Genomic DNA, 13,288 nt, shown 5'->3' with positions numbered 1-13,288 from the left:
AAACACATGGTTGTACCATGGTAAATGTCCAAAAAAAAAAAAAAAAGGTATTACCAAATAACACGTCCAGTGGCACATGTTCAAAAACATGGTATTAACACAGTACATGTCCAGAAAACATGGTCTTACCATTGCAAACACCCAAATAATATGGTCTTAGCATAGTAAAAAAAAATAAAACAAATAAACATGGTATTACCATGGTATATGTCCAAATAATATGGTCCAACCATAGTAAATGTAAAAAAAACCAAGGTATTACCATGGCACATGTTCAGAAAACATGGTCTTACCATGGCAAATATTCAAATAGCTTGGTCTTACCACAGTAAATGTACAAAAAACATGGTCTTACCATAGCACATGTTCAAACACAATTTGTTTGAAAAATATATGATTCGATCCATTATTTTTCCTCAAATAAATTTGCTTTCTTTGGATGAGGGCATGAAATATGAAGTAACAGAGGGCATGAAAGTTTGCTTCATTTGTCATAGAAATTCATTTTTTGGTCCTAAACATAACAATCAGTCAGACATCAATTTCCCATCTCTCACCTCCACAGTAAATCTTCTCTGAGCGTCACACTCATCAGACACAGTGAATTGGAAGCTGTGCGTCTCCTCCGCATACACTTTCCAGATGAGGAGCCCGGCCGGGGAAATGGAGGCCCCGGGAGGCCCCGTCTCCAGCTGAAAGAGCAGGGCTGAGCCCTCGGGGTCTGTAGCTGTGAATTGGTACACAAAGTTCTCTCCTGCAAAGGTCCGCAGGCCACCCTGTGGTGCATGGAAGGTCGGTGGCCGATTAGCTGTGGAAACGAGAGGGGAATTGCAGAATACCATAAATGAATTCCAGATTCTGAGAGCTGATCTTCAAAATATCTCCTTTTAGAGTTCAACGAGAGAAAGTCATTCAGGTTTGGAAGAACTATAAGGAGAGAATTTGTATGTTTGGGTAAACTGTTCAAACTAAATCTTACCCTGACCCTGATTTTGTTTTGGACATGCGGTTTCAGAAAGCAAAATGAGAAAAGTCTCACTTGGAATGAACAAGAGTTAAAAGAATATGGATGTTTTCGCATTATCAGGAATGACGACATTTGCAAAATAAAATCTAATTTATTGCATCGCACGTATTAGTATCTGACGGTGGTTTCTTGTGAAGCTTGACAAATAAAACAACAACATGGAGCTCAGATCCATTTTAAATGGCATGCAATTATCCGCAACAAAAACAAAAACTAAAGCAACTCTCATATGGGAATATGAATGGGTTTTTGCAAAATATGTCACTCGTATTCAAAATCTCATTCATGGCCAGCATGATGTATATAGGCTTGAGTGTCAAGCTGAGAAATGTTGACTAACAATGAAATTAGGCCATAAATCTATTCTTTCACCATCCTGCAAAACAAATGCACCCAATTTAAAACAAAACACACACAAAAAGTCTTTGACAACAGATGTACACAAACTCAATCCAGAATAAAATGACAAGCGTAAACTAAACATACAGTGAGGTCCAAAATCCACATGTGAAAATGATTCTATTTAGCATTTTTCTCATAAATTAAAGCTTGTTTTTTTTTTATGTATAAATCTATATTATCAGCATTGCACTTTAACTGAGATGTGAAACTGATAAATAAACTTTAGAAAACAAAAGGAGTTTTTGAATTCAGGATTTTCAATGTGGTCACACACTTTTGAACCATTCAGCATCTATTCTCCTAGATGCACACACATATGCAAAAAACAACAACAAAACACATACACACTGTGACTAAATGTTTCAAAATTGCATGACGTCTGTTTTTGCAGATTTTACTCAGTTATGCTTTAGTTGGCGGCATCCAAATGCTCATTTGCATAATTTAACATTTACATTTCTCAATTTTACTCTGGTAATCAACTCAGCCATCTAAATTTAATTTATCTGCATGAATGAATAGACATACTCTTAATTTTGCCTCAGAACACTGAAGAAAAACAAGGGAATCAACTGGGAAGGAAGGAAGATAAGTAGGTGTGAGCGGAATTGTTGTAATCTTCCTCAAAGCCGAAACTGGCGGGTCCACAGAGTCTTCAGATAGCATCATTCGGGCCCCTCATTTGCAGCCCAGGCAAACAGAATGATGTTTGCTCTTAGATCTCTCTCTGTACACAGCAGTGTGTGGATAAATGCATGGTGAAGGTATGGGAGTTTGTGCTAAAATACAGCCTGCCACCTCAAATTGGTTTCCCGAAGAACTGACTGTGTAGTCGTTTTTCGGCATGTGTATTTTGCTGTATTTGTAAGGGCTAAATTTCTACAATTTCCCCAAAAATAGTAAAACCTATTAAAAATGACTGTTTAATTAATGGTTAAATGGTTTTAAATGGTTTATAAATGGGCCGAATAGTGCCATAATTCAAATAAATATGCTAAAAGGTGTATTCACAAAATGTCACTTAAATTTCACTGGATGAGACATATACAAAGTCATTGTAAAATAGTGTCAAAACTTGTGCCTTCATAAGACTTGCAATATGATGCATGAATCACATGGACAAATTTTGTGATACTTTTGGGTATTTTTTAAGTTTCAAAGTGAGTCAATATTAATTGCCATTGAATTGAAAAGACAGACTGCGATATCCATTAAAACATTTCCTTACGTGTTCCAAAGAAAAAAGTCATACAGGTTCGGAATGACATGAGGGTAAATTATAACTTCACTTTCATTTTTGGGTGAACTATTCCTTGAGACTAAACTAAAACTGCACTAAAATAAAGTTTAATACTTTATCACTGATCTAGAAATGTCCTCATGTCTGTCTCAAATGTCATGTCTCCCGAGACAAAATCACTACTAAAAGACACTAATCAAATATTACACACATGTTACTAATGCCTCTTGGTGTGATAATAAAACTGAATTCCAAGTTTATTACCAAGAGAGGTTTTTTGCAACATTGTAAAATCTGAAAATGTAACGTCAGCTAATTAAATTCACAGTGAGCATATTCATGCTGACTCCATATAACGACTCTATTAAGTGCTATAATAAAGTCTGCTCTAACTTTTTAAGTTGAAAACTTTTTATTTCAAACATACTCAAACAGTGTTTGTCTGTTTAGTTCCACTTTCACTTAGAAATGACAATGAATGACCATGACAAGGACAACACACAATTTCCAGTGAAACACACGTCCATCTGTTGTGAGCTTTAAAGGTGATATTCAGTCATTCTGTCTTTCTAAACAGTTCTTTATGTTACTTGGCTTTGTGTGTGTGTAGATAAGGGTGAATTAATTTGCTTGCACTCCTATTTTAAAATTAAAGCCAACACAACAAGTACAGATAGTGTGTTCAATAATTTGTGCTAATACAAACAAAAGCTCAGTTTGCATATGCATCGACTGCGTTTACCTTGATTAATGGACCAGGTGTATTTGGAGGCCGTGGAGTTACACAAGAGACATGGACTGGAAGGGCTCGAGCTTCCCTCGGCAAAACACATCCCATCTATATTACACGTCCCTTCCTAAAAGACAAGAGAGAGAGAAGTGATAGGAGAAAGATAGGGTGAAAAAGAAAGAGAGAAAGAAAGTTTACATTTATCCATTTGACAGATTTTTTTTTTAATCAAAAACAACTTTTTGGGGGATTCGAACCAATGACCTTGGCAGTGCTGGCTCTACATTTTGAGCTAAAAGAAAGAAAGACATTTTATAAATGTTTGCATTCTCTGGGATTTGAACCTTTGACCTTGGCGTTGTTAGTGTCATACTCTACAAGTTGAGTTGTAAGAAAGAAAAGAAAGAAAGAGAAGCAAGAAAGAAAAAGATGGAGACATTTTATCAGTTCATTTGTTTCCTGGGATTCAAACCTGACCTTTCATTTGAAAGAAAGAAAAAATAAGAAACAAATAAACAAAAAACTCTCTGGGATTCGAACCTTTGATCTTGCCATTGTTAATGTCATGCTCTATGAGTTGAGCTTTAAGAAAATAAAATAAAAAAGAAAGAAAGACAAAGACAGTCTTTCAGTTTTGTCTCCTAGGAATCGAACCCATGACCTTTCCATTGAAAGAAAGAAAGAAAGAAATGATAAGAAAGTGTTGCACACAATAGTTTGTATGTTCTCTGGGAATCGAGCCCATGACATTTCTTTCGAAAGAAAGAAAGAAAGAAAGAAATGATAAGAAGGAGTTACACACCATAGTTTGTATGTTCTCTGGGAATTGAGCCCATGACCTTTCTTTCAAAAAGAAAGAAAGAAAGAAAGAAAGAAATGATAAGAAAGAGTTACACACCATAGTTTGTATGTTCTCTGGGAATTGAGCCCATGACCTTAGTGTTTTTAATGCTATGCTCTACAAATTGAGGCACAAGAAAGAAGGAAAAAAGTAGGAAAAAAGAAAAGAAAAACAAAATCGGTGGATTCACTGATTACTCCATTATTGCATTCTACTGTTCACTGCTCCAGTGGTATCCACCAGTGTGGATCTGTTTTGCTACAGCTAACAGTTACACTGCAGCTCAAGCAACTTCCCCTGTCAAACCTTTGAGATAAACCTGAGCCGTCTTTGCTATAAATCACCAAATCATAAAGCTAGACACTGATAGAATCTCTATATTTCAAGTTTCTAATACCCACAGGGACATGTAAGTCACAAAGCCTGGAGGACATCCGTGGCATGGCATAGAAGATAAACAGAGACCAAATGGATCCACCTAGATAAATCATCTCTCACAGTGAGATTGCAAGCTATGTGGCAGCTAAAAAAATCACAGAAAGAGAGCAAAAATTAAAGAGAGAGGGATTGAGAATGAGAGAAAGATCAGGAGAGGACATCAGGATGCATTCAGAAAACAAGGTGCTTAGGGAATCAGTTACAACGTCGGTCTTTATTCTCAATGTCGTGAATAATATTCACAGATGTCTGTTTTTCCAATGCACACCCCTGTGGCCCAAATTAACTGCACATATCAGTCACATTTCACTGTTGTCCTGCCGTTCGTAGAGCAGTTAAGAGACTAAACAACTTTGACTTTTCACCTAGAGTCAATAAACTTGCGCATCCTCTGCGACTTATTTTCTGTTGGAAAATCAAGGCCTTTACTGTAGTAGTTGGTTTGCACACAGCGAATGTAAAATTCAGGATGCTGGACAGATGGATGAAAGAATGAATGGAGGCCACAGGGGAATATGTGACGAACAACCATGGATATTTTGTAATGAAGTACTACTAAATAACCTCCATTCAAGAATTTTACAATGCGACCTAAGCCATACCCACACTAATCCGTTTCATTTCAAACTACATTTTCTGTGTGGATATGGCCATAGCTGGGTGGGTACTGAGTTAAATAAATATGATTCTGTTAAATATATTTAATTAATATAATTTATTATAAATGCAATAAAATCAGTATATGAATTAAATGTTCTATATAAGGTAAATGATTCATAAAGGTGTACGCCTCTAAAGTCTTCATATATAAAAGGGTTTATAATTTAGATGCTGTTAATACCCCTGATATTCGGTGTTTCATTAGCTATGTTTCCATCAAAGTTGCAAATTTAATTTAGGCGATTAATATATCACAAAAACAATTGGCGAATAAAGCAGCGTTTTCATCTCATGTATACAAGAGAACAAAAACTTTACTTATAGGGAAACTGGCACAAACTTAAAATGAAATTGGAAATTGAATCCACTACCACAGTTTTATTACATTAAATGTAATAAATGAGTTGCAGTTCAGAGTGTGCAGACAAAAACCTCTAACAAATTTCATGTTTGCTAGCATTCAGCGGCTAATGCATTACGTCTGGGAGTAAAAGTGTGTCAGGCAGTTCTGGAAGCTGATAGTAGACAATCATTTTGATCAGTGGCTTTGTGTCCCGCATTTCAGAATAAACAGAGCATTTGAGATGCTATGCGATGATATTGATGATATTTTCTTGAGCGAATTATGTATTTGCATGGCTTGTTGATGCAAAGTCACATGACTTTTGTTTATGCGCATCTATATTCCTATACAAATTCTATAGGAATATTCAATAAATGTGTTTCCATCATAGTTTAAGCATGTCATGCGCATATTGAAAACTTTATTCGCATCTGGGTAAATCCAGCATTTTTTATGCAATATCCCAAAATTCACATAAAAATATGTGGGTGGAAATCCAGCAATTTAACGTAGCAAAGTTTGGGAAAAATTACGCATGTATGTGTGTTTTGGTAGCTGTTGTTGCCTTATTAAAATAGGATATTTTCTGCTTTTTAATGGCAGGCTTGTGTAGATAGGACAGCAAATGATTGTGCAACGGGTTCGAGAAATGACAGTACCTGAACACCACAACTCAAAGTTTTGAGGGCACTATTTAGCCTCAACATAGTGACTGTATTAAATAAAAGTGTTTGAATATTATTACCTTCAGCTTGCAGAGTCCAGAGGGAGTCTCACACAGCTGGCAAATACCATCATAAAGGGTCAAGATCTTCCCTTTGCTGTACTGACGACCATCATTAGTTACCTGCAAAGAGAGAGAGAGAGAGAGAGAGAGAGAGAGAGAGAGAGAGAGAGAGAGAGAGACAGAGAGAGAGAGTGAGTGAGTATAATGCTTCTACAGGACTGTATACTTCAGAGCTTCTTTAGCTGTGATCGTTTGCGTAAATCCAAAACTGAGGTTAATTTCCAACCTCTCAGTGATGGTTAATCCCAGAAGCCCTTCAGATTAATGCGGACAGGGGAGTTAAGGTGGATTTTGAGATGTATTACCTCATGGATATGTCTTTGCTCTGACCTTCAGCGGAACCCCATGGCTCTCTCAACATTTAAATTTATGTTAATGATTCTCCTCTTCATGGGCTATCCTTAGCATACATTTTATATTAGGTAAACACACTCATATAGATCAAGGTGCACTCTGGGGCCAATTGACATGTGATATACCATATATATTGTACCACAATGAGGTCAAGATCACAAGACCTTTATAAATTAAATTCATCCATGTAAAAATCTGAAGGGATTTTACAAACTTTTTAATGTTTTTGTTAGCCATATAGTTAAATATATGGCCAAAATGACTTTCCAGTATCTGCATGGACTGCACCGTCATAACATAAAAATGATTAAAATGATGGTTTTGCCTTTATGGCTGTCATTCAGTGCAGGATATCTCTCCTCCATCTCATGGCTCGATGATTTTGCCATGATATAATATTTTAAAGCACCCTGGCATGCATCATTTAGCTTTGCCTCAAACAGCATGTGCGGGTGGCATAAATTCAGTCTGCTTTTTTTGCGTAGCCATTGACGTTAAAAACCACAACTGTGAAGGAGACTTCCAGCATGGGCTGCGTAATTACATTTCAGAGTAGTTCTACATTTAAAACTGAGACAAGGTGCTTTAGAGAGCTCAGGTAACATAATCGTGCATCGTTTCTTTGCTGATTTATCTTTCAATCAAACTATATGGACCAAATCTTAAAAACAAACGAAGCAAGTTTGGAAAAGATGGACAAGAATTTAATTTTATTAGATGGTGTCGTGCCAAATCCTGGCCCCCTTCAGAATCCTACCCTCTTTAGCAATTCCATTTGCTGACAGAACTTATTTTGGATACTGTATTCGTTGAACCGATTAACCTAATAGCTAAACATATCGCTAACAGTTTAGCATTGTAGCGAAGTATATGGCTAACTGATTAACCTGATAGCTAATATATTGCTAACTGATGAGCTTAACAGTTATGCATAAGGTTGCCAACTTTTTGCCAAACGAACACGCTCAGGATGTTTTGCCATCAGACCCAGGGGTAGTCCGCATTGAGCATTTTGCTGTTTGAATACGGGACACAATGTCTTAAACATGGGACTTTTCGCCTCTAGTGGGACATCTCGCAAAAATACGGGATATCCTGGCTAATAAAAGACAGATGGCAAACCATCAGTAACTGATAGCTAAGCATCTCGCTAAATGATTAGCCTAATAGAAAAGCATGTCATTTACCAGTTAGCCTGATAGCTAAGCATATCGCTAACCATTTAGCCTGATGCAGATCCTATCCCTAACCGATTAGCCTGACAGCTATGCATATCACAAACCAATTAGCCTGATAGCTAGCGATTATGCTAACCGATAAGCCTGATATAGTACTTTGGCATACTGTTAACCAGTTAGCTTGATAGCTTAGCATATCACTAACCATATCACTAACAGTTTAGCCTGATAGCTTAGCAGAACACTAACCGACTAACCTAATGGCTTCAAATATCACCAACTGATAGCCTGCAAGTAAATTTCCAAAACATAGGATGGCAGGGAAAGAGTAATTTATATTTCATGGATTCGGCATGACAATGGCAGTGACATAAATTTGATTCATTCAGGAACTGTAAAAATGGAAGTGGAAAATTAATCATGAACATATCCTGTCCCTGAGTTTGACGGACAGGTACCTTAATCTCCCATCTGGCATAGGGCTGTTCATTGGCCATGAAGTCCATCGTGTCAACAACCATGTTGCCAAGCCGTGGGATGGAGCAGTCTATAGCCCTGGAACTGAGTAAGTACGCTTTGGTTCTTTTTTCCTCATCAGGGATCCAAACTCCATTCATGTGCTAAAAATATATATTGAAGAAAATAGATTTTTCTACCTTAAAATAATAGTTTGTTTACATTACATTTACCAAGACATTTTTCCTAATAAATTATGTTGTGTTTTATGAAAGAAAAAAAGTAAAGTATTGCTTTAATTTTAACCCACATTTATCAGAAAGTATGAAAATCTTTAGAATGGGCATGTGTACTCCACTTGTATCATATGACATAAAATGCTAAATTATTGCAATCTTCACACTTCATTCTTTAAGGGAAAGACAGAACAATGAATGTCAAACCAATTTCCTCAAATGGGATGACCCCACACTGTAGGCAATATACCCCCTGGGAAAATACAGCAAAAAAGGGGCAATTCGGAAATATCTGAACTGCAAAATTCAAATGAGACGACAGCATGAAGGGAATATATTCAAATGTACTTTGTGGGAAGCATGGAAATTTGATAATGTATGTTTTTTTTTTTTTTTAATAATAGATTTGAGTTAAGTCTGCATTTTAAGTCCAGCCCTGATAGAGCAGCATTTTGATGTCTTCAGTTAATCAACACAGTTTGAGCCTAAAACTTCAAAAAACTAAAATAAACATGTTTCACCTCAAATTTCAACAAGATCCCTGTGAGCAAATCTGACTAATCTCATCAGACTATTACAGCACATTATGTGTTGTTTTAGCCAATATTTACCAATCATATTACTTGTTGTTTTCTTTGTATGTGTTATGCACTGTTACGATTACTGTTTTTATTGCTTTCTTTATCTCATCAGATGTCCCTGATGTCTCTTTGCTCATTCTTTTAATTAAACATCAATACAGATGGCAGGCAGGTATTAAAAAACAACCATGCCAAGATTCATAAGGCATAAATCATAAATCTTTGATGAAATATTCAAGAAGACTGTTGAACGTGATCTTAGCCATTACAACAATAACAACAACAACAAAAATACATAATAGCTTTAGAAAGAAAGAGACAAACCCTTGTTTTGGTTTCATATCTAAAGGATACCATTACAGTTTGAATGAGTCTTAATAATAATAATAATTATATATGAAATATATTTCTGCACCTTTAATCTGACGACGAGACATGCAAGGTCAGGTGAGTCGATGAAGCCCAGCCCAAAAACCCTCACGCTGTTGCAGTCCAACTCACGTACGTCACATAAACCGCCGTTCTCCAGATCAGTGACCTCTATTGGCTGACCTGAGAAAACAAGAGTGGAGAATTTTCACAATGTGGTCTGGTCTCTAATGGGCGTGGCCTATATGAAGGGTGAGGCGTGCAGTTTACAGTCTTTACACTGTTGATTCAAATATCTGCCATCGAAAAGACAACATATGTCTCGATAACCCCAGAAAATTCAATAATGTGCACTGTCCAAACCACTTGTCCTTTGCTAAAACTGCCAGTGCATAAAGTTTGTGAGATTCAAATGGACAAAAGCACCACAAGCAGTTTGAAAGGCCTGACGAATGTAATTTCCAAGTACATTGCTGTAAACAAACAAAACAATCTTGCTTTAAGCTACCATACATCACTACATATTCAAAGTGGCCAATTCCTTGCCTACCTATGTCATTAAACAGTGAATAAACACATATTGCAAGCATTACAGTATAATTCCAGCTGGGGAATTACATGTTCTCAATGACTAGAGCTCTTGAATAATGCAAATGTGTAAACAGGAGCTTGTTTGGGTGTCTCTTAAGTTGTATAAAATGCAACAACATTTAATAGAGTTTCAGTAATCTGTGGAAAAGACTGTATTGTGGCAGCATTGTGCATTATTAATGCCATGTATTATTGCTCCAATCTTGGCTCGTTTCACATCAGTATTTTTATAACCAAGGCATAACTTTATTACCAGAGCATAATTTGAGTTGAGATCTCTGTGGAGTGGAAGTCTCTTTAAATTACATATCTCATACACAAAACCCAAAATAGATGTACTAAGATGAGATGTTGAGTTAAGCTGAAATTATAGTTATAATCTACAAGAGTCAACACAGGGAATGAGTGATATTGAAAAAAAAGAAAAAAAAAAGAAGAAGAAAAGAACTGTCCTTAGAGAAGTACAATTAAGCAAAGACAAATCCTAATGAATCTTAGCCTCATCAAGAACTTTCTCCAGATGGTCTCATTTGTGTGATTTCACACCAGGAAAAAAATATATATTCAAAAATACCATTTACTTAAAGAAACTGCACCCTAGATGGCATGTCCACAGACCATCTGATGCATATACCACAAAAATTAAATGAAATATTATTAAAGTATTTTTCCTATCCATTTTCTACATAACTGTAGGAATTTAATAAAATCCTTTATAAGAGTTCTAAGCCATGAACCAAACCAACCAGCTTCGAGCTGTATCACATTACATTACAAACTTTGATTTGAAGCAGACAGGTATTTAAAAATTGGACAAAATGAGAAAGGTAAAAGACAGAAGGCTATACTTAACGCCCTTGATGAGGGAATGAAATTCAATCATATGAAGCATTGCGAATGGTCATATTGAATTACAAACAATGGTTTCAAAGTTGTTGATTATATGTATAGAAACAATATATTTATAAATTATTGCAAATATTCAGATGTATACAAATATTTAAGTAGTTTGAGAGTGTAGGGAGACCGACTCGATAGTGTCATTCATAGTGCATCATAGGAGTGGGCGGTCACTGCAGAGCTCTTTTGGTGCGCTTTGTTGGTTGCGATTCTCTGATTGGTTGTTCTTCACAAGACATTTTGCTACACAATTGTTTTTAAAATGAAATAAAAAAAACATGGACTGATGGTTTCACCAGAGGCATACCATCGATAAACAATCTCATGGTTGTCCTCATGGTAAATCTGTCTTTAAAGCTTTATCGTTATTAATTTGCCTATGGAGAAAATGGATGGGATTTTTACTTCCGGAAACAAGTTGCACTCTATAGTATCTTTTTCTTTTCTTTTTTATTGTGACTTCTGTGACTTCAAAATTATTATCATTACCGAAAACAATAAAAGACAAATAATAGCAGTGAAATTATAATTTTTTTTATTAATGATTTTTAAAAAAATGGGAGTTTGAAGAAAAGGAAAACTATTCTGAAAATCTAAATCCAAACTACAATATTAATTAAAACTAAATAGAAAAAATGACATTTGTTTTCTTGTCAATCAACATTGGATTGTGTCATTTAAATAATCTCTCAAGCCTAATTTCCGACTATCGTTATATTCCGTCAAAAAGTGGTTGTCTACTTTGATTTGATATATTTCATGCAATGAACTCTGCAATCTTTTTCACGACAAAAAGTTTAACCAAGGACTGCTGTTTGCTTATTTACGGCCTAATGACAAGTGACAAAAAAAAAAAAAAAAAAGAAAACTAGGGCCTTAAAATGAGTCTCAGTCTGACTCCACAGTTTTACTTTCCTAATCACCTCAGGGATCTGACATTTCCAGCTCAGCAGGGCACAAAAGTGATTTTCAGTCTTTCCCATGATTCACCCTGCTCTTGAGTTCCTGAAATGTAGATATGAACCAGACAAGCCTTAAGCACTGATGCAGCGTACACATACACACACTGTCCCTGACCAGCCAGGAAATGAGCGTGAGAGATATTCAGGGCTTTTTAATCTCTGCCACAAGGACGAATGCTCTTACTTTATGTTTGAAGAGAAATGATAAATGAGGAACGATTGGAGTACTCGCTGAAGCTAGTCTAAAAATTAGGAAAAGTCAAATCTGAGATGAGTCCTTTATAGAAAATGTGACCCCTGCCTCGTAGCTGAATATCACCACTGAATAAAAGCAATAGTAAGGTTCTTCAGATAATTTAGCTGTTAAATGAAACCCAGATATGCACAGGTATTGAATCCAGTCTGATTGCCTTCTCTATAGACTTGATTTTCACTTTACCTACCATTATGGGGAAATGGCAGGTAAAAAGAGGAAAAGATGTAGTAGTGATAAAGTACCATTTCTTTGAGCCTCATTCCTGACACTTTTCATGTTGGCTCTTACCTGCCACAAGACTGCATGGAAAGTAGCTGATTTACAGTTTAGTACTCATGAGTTGGGACACAATTAGTCACATGAGCCAAAAGTGTTATAGAAGCACCGCATAATAATGTGGTTGCTTAAGCAATTGCCATTTTTCTTCTCACATTTGCTTTTTATGACACCATCAGTTAGGTTTAGGTTTAAGGTTTAGGGTAGGGAGGTCAGGTTTGTTGTTTTTAAAATAAATATAGCATTAACCTTAAAAACCTCATATGTTTGGGAGAACATTTAACTCGCTTTTAATGCCACACAGTGGACATTTCACACTAGAACTGCCACGATACATGGAACCACATAAGAACATTCTGAAAAAAAGAAAAAAAAATCTTGCAAAAATCTTGTAATTTTCATGAGATCAGACTGGTCATCTGGGTATTCTGTGTATAAAGAAAATTTGCATTCTGTTCACAGTGTATATACTACATTCTGCTGAAAGAGTAAAAATAGTATGTTAGCATGCTAATCCGAACATAGCCATTCACAAATCATGTTAAATTTTTCAGTCAAGTGTTACCACATACAGACCAAGAGAAGCCCTGCAAAAATCTATGTTTGACTTGAAGAGGAGCAGAACTAACAGAACTAAATGAATGCCCCCAGGAGTGATGGG

The 13,288-nt window shown here is 36.1% G+C and overlaps 1 protein-coding gene across 1 annotated transcript in view; it reads right to left on the bottom strand.

The window, feature by feature from the left end:
• The window catches only part of LOC127438908 (von Willebrand factor D and EGF domain-containing protein-like), an 83,828-nt gene that overhangs the window by 42,294 nt on the left and 28,246 nt on the right, over window positions 1-13,288 (bottom strand). Inside the window, exons 13-17 of the mRNA XM_051694812.1 lie at window positions 9,689-9,825; window positions 8,459-8,620; window positions 6,427-6,528; window positions 3,412-3,526; window positions 558-808 (exon numbers count right to left, since the gene is read on the bottom strand). Of these exons, the coding sequence (XP_051550772.1) occupies window positions 558-808; window positions 3,412-3,526; window positions 6,427-6,528; window positions 8,459-8,620; window positions 9,689-9,825 (767 nt within the window). The remainder of the gene's footprint in view (window positions 1-557; window positions 809-3,411; window positions 3,527-6,426; window positions 6,529-8,458; window positions 8,621-9,688; window positions 9,826-13,288) is intronic.

The sequence above is a fragment of the Myxocyprinus asiaticus genome, chromosome 50 (assembly GCF_019703515.2).
Source record: "Myxocyprinus asiaticus isolate MX2 ecotype Aquarium Trade chromosome 50, UBuf_Myxa_2, whole genome shotgun sequence".
Lineage (NCBI taxonomy): Eukaryota > Metazoa > Chordata > Actinopteri > Cypriniformes > Catostomidae > Myxocyprinus > Myxocyprinus asiaticus.
The sequence above is the reverse complement of the archived record's forward strand: the minus strand, read 5'-3'. Positions and strand labels throughout refer to the sequence as shown.